This window comes from Oryzias melastigma, linkage group LG9 (assembly GCF_002922805.2).
Source record: "Oryzias melastigma strain HK-1 linkage group LG9, ASM292280v2, whole genome shotgun sequence".
Classification (NCBI taxonomy): Eukaryota; Metazoa; Chordata; class Actinopteri; order Beloniformes; family Adrianichthyidae; genus Oryzias; species Oryzias melastigma.
Window position 1 is genome coordinate 278,139 of NC_050520.1, and position 4,063 is coordinate 282,201.

Consider the following 4,063-nt stretch of genomic DNA (forward strand, 5'->3'; position numbering starts at 1 on the left):
GATTTTCTTATGAAAATCCTGATGCGGCCCGGCCTCAACTAGATTCCACCTCCAGCGGCCCCCGGCTGATTTGAGCTTGAGACCCCTGATCTAGAGGTTCCTCCACGTTTTCTAGAAGTTCCTCCACCTGTTCTAGAGGTTCCTCTACCTTTTCTAGAAGTTCCTCCACCTTCCAGAGGTCCTCCACCTGTTCTAGAAGTTCCTCTACCTTTTCTAGAAGTTCCTCCACCTTCCAGAGGTTCCTCCACCTGTTCTAGAGGTTCGTCTACCTTTTCTAGAAGTTCCACCACCTTCCAGAGGTCCTCCACCTGTTCTAGAAGTTCCTCTACCTTTTCTAGAAGTTCCTCCACCTTCCAGAGGTTCCTCCACCTGTTCTAGAAGTTCCTCTACCTGTTTTATAGGTTCCTCTACCTGTTCTAGAGGTTCCTCCACCTGTTCTAGAGGTCCCTCCACCTTTTCTAGAAGTTCCTCCACCTTCCAGAGGTTCCTCCACCTGTTCTAGAAGTTCCTCTACCTGTTTTATAGGTTCCTCTACCTGTTCTAGAGGTTCCTCAACCTTTTAGAGGTTCTTCAACCTTTTAGAAGTTCCTCCACCTGTTCTAGAGGTTCCTCCACCTGTTCTAGGAGTTCCTCCACCTTTTCTAGAGGTTCCTCCACCTTTTAGAGGTTCCTCCACCTGTTTTAGAGGTTCCTCCCCCTTCCATATCTACTGACTAGCATGTCCGTGTCAGAGCTACGTGTTCTGAGGGGTTGTTGCATGGTGTGGCCACGATGGTGGTAACAGGTAGGGGTGGATTATGGGGGTGTGGTTAAACCTAATAACATTCTCCCATAGAACCCAGCATTGCACGGTCGGACCTGGATTAGAAGACCAAAGTATCTCTGCAGAGTTCTGAGGAGTTTTAAAGAGTCCCGGTGAATGCCCGACTCAGTAAAGAAAGAAAATCCAAATGTTTTTACCGTAGGAATCATCCTCCCCACTGATTGGTCTGTTCCTGAAGGAACACAGTAAGAACACGCTCAGTTAGTGTCTGTAAATATGAAAACTATCAGAGACGATTCAAAACTCAGAACTTTTCAGAATAATTTGAAAAAAATCAACATGAATGTTTGAACTCCTCAGAAATAAAAGCTTCATCCTTATGAAATTCATCAGAAAATCTCTGTGCAGCTAAAACACAGTCCGGAGTCTGCTCCTCAGACTTCTGACAGGAAGTTCTGCTGACCTGGACCTGGACGCACCTGCAGACTCGCCTGATTGGACGGTCGGTTCCTCTCAGGTCATTCTGCTGATCTGTGTGAAAGCTGAGCGGCAACACAAAGAGACGGTTCCAGGTCTGCGGGGGGGTCACATGCAGCAGGGCCTGCTGTGTTGGTCTGCACGTTCCTCAGTCAGGGAGGGGCCACGCTGGCAGGAAATGCAGCTCTGTGTAACGATGGAAGGGAGTTCAATTCAAAAACAAGATTCTGCCATTTTCATCATGAATCTGTTGGAAATAAAAGTTATTTTACTGCTGGTTCAAACTTTACCTCCAAATGTGGACAATTCTCTCCTAAAGACAGAATCTCTGACGTTGAGAAGGAAACAGAGCAGAAAAGTAGCAATTCTAAAGTTACTAAAGTAACTGAAGACCCCCCCCCCATGCTCAGTATAGAGACGTAACTCCACTGTCTTTACTCATGTGATCAAACTAGGGGTGTAACGGATCACAAAACTCACGGTTCGGATCCTTTTTCGCATCAGTAAAAAGTTAAAAACTAAAACAAAAAAACAAAAAAAGGACAAACAAAAATATGAAAGCAAAATTAATTTTTGGAAACGCTTCAAATCATATATTGAATATGAATATAAAGTACTTCACACACAATATTTATATCATCAAAACTTTTGTTCATTGAGGTTTATTTATTAAAACAAAACATATTTAAACTTTGAACAAAAACAAAATGCTAAAACATGTAGTTTCTGATTATATTTACATGTTTTTAGACCAAATCTACAAAAACTGAGACAAAAGAAAGCCTAAAAATAGTGTTGAAAATACCAAATATATCTGGAGTTCATTTAATAGACAAATGTTCTCGTCCCCCCCCCCCAATGTCAAAATTAAATCATAACTAAAACAGTTAAAACATTTTTTGGTATTAATTGTTTTATTGAAACTAACTATGAGAACATTTAAATATTTAAAATAATAATTGTTATCTGTCAAACGTGACACTCTCGTTTTCACTTTTCCTGGTGATTTTTGGTCTCTTTGGCTTGCCGTACAATCGTCCTGACAGTGAGTCCGTTACGGAGCGTCTTTCTCCTAAATGGAAACGTGTACTGATGCTTTTATTCAGCTCTTAAATTGAAATAAACCTGATATTTATGGATCTGCGTCCTTCATTATGAAGCTGAGAAAAGCTTTTGACGGAAGCTCCTCCCACACGCGGCGGGAGCTTCAGCTGAACAGACTTTAAAAGATAACCGCGAAGCAGCTACTTTAGGGCTTGTTAAAACAAAGACGATTTACATGAATTTGACGGATCACAGATTATCCGTGATCCGTTTCACCCCTAGATCAAACCCTCCATCATGTCCCCATGCTCTTCTGGTCTGTTCCAGAGACATTCACCCCCCCCCAAATGAGACTGAAAGGTCTATTTGCTCTATTGTAGACGGATCTATGCAGCTCTGAGCTGCACCAGCATGGAACCCTGACATGCTGCAGAAAGGATGCAGAGCTGCATGGGGGGGTTCATTGTGTTCCTGCTGGAGATGGGCCTCCTACATGCAGGCCAGCCTGGTAACCATGGCAACAGTGGAGAGTCAACCACCTGAATCCTGAGAAAACACTCCTGTGTGGTGATGGAGTCAGGATTTGACACCAGCAGGTCACTCACTCCAACACATGGTTGCTAGGTAACCTGCCAACCAATCAGACAGCAGAAAGAAAAAGAGATGCAACCTGGAAGCAAACCTGGAAACCAGGACACTGACGAGCTGCAGAGAAGACAAGTAGCCCCGCCCACACACCATGGCTCAGACGAGTGACTCCGCCCACACACCACGGCTTAGACGAGTAACTCCGCCCACACTCCTAGGCTTATATAAGTAACTCCGCCCACACACCACGGCTCAGACGAGTAACTCCGCCCACACACCTTGGCTTAGACGAGTAACTCCGCCCACACTCCTATGCTGATATAAGTTACTCCGCCCACACTCCTAGGCTTATATAAGGAACTCCGCCCACACACCTCGGCTCAGATGAGTAACTCCGCCCACACTCCTAGGCTTATATAAGTAACTCCGCCCACACTCCTAGGCTTATATAAGTAACTCCGCCCACACACCTCGGCTCAGACGAGTAACTCCGCCCACACACCACAGCTCAGACGAGTAACTCCGCCCACACACCACAGCTCAGACGAGTAACTCCGCCCACATACCACGGCTCAGATGAGTAACTCCGCCCACACACCACGGCTCAGATCAGACCCTGACTGTCTCTCTCGTATAAATTTACACAAAAGATCAACCAACTGGATGGGGGCATCATGAACATGAATGATGTCCCTGGCTTCACTGAGGGGGGCGGAGGGGGGGGTGTCATCATGAATGCGGTCCCTGGTTTCACTGGGGGGTGATCATGAATGCTGTCCCTGGCTTCAGAGGAGGTCTTTAGTGCCGCTCACTGGTTTTACTGTCTGTGTCCTGAGAACATGATGACATCACAGTTTCTTCGCTGCTGCTGCATTCATGGACAGTCAGTCGTCTGAGATGTTTTGGTTCCATCTGTCTGATTCTCCCCTAGAAACAGCCTCTTTTGGTTGAGGCTGATTTCAAGCTGCTAGTGGATGTTCTGCTACGGTTGGATCTGTCAGTGAGTCCAGATGTGCTCAGATATAGAGATGGCAGATGAAGACTTTAGGATCATTGAAACTCTCATGAGGACAAAGACCACGTTGGTTTAGATCAGGGGTCACCTGAAGCTGAGAGCTGCTCCATGGATACGGAGATATACAAAGGACTACCAGTTTGAAATAACTTTTTTTTTTTTTTTTTTAACTTGTC

At 45.3% G+C, this 4,063-nt stretch overlaps 1 protein-coding gene across 10 annotated transcripts in view; it reads right to left on the reverse strand.

Moving 5' to 3' along the window:
- Window positions 1–4,063, reverse strand: part of LOC112142064 (dematin) — a 28,725-nt gene that overhangs the window by 19,573 nt on the left and 5,089 nt on the right. For 2 of the 10 annotated variants that reach the window (XM_024265307.2, XM_024265309.2), the window contains exons 2-3: window positions 1,243–1,426; window positions 961–995 (exon numbers count right to left, since the gene is read on the reverse strand). In XM_024265307.2, the coding sequence (XP_024121075.1) occupies window positions 961–972 (12 nt within the window). In that variant the 5' untranslated portion in view covers window positions 973–995; window positions 1,243–1,426. Of the gene's footprint in view, window positions 1–960; window positions 996–1,226; window positions 1,798–4,063 lie in introns of those variants that run through there. The other 8 variants (XM_036213413.1, XM_036213412.1, XR_004948406.1 and 5 more) reach the window with 8 other exon arrangements.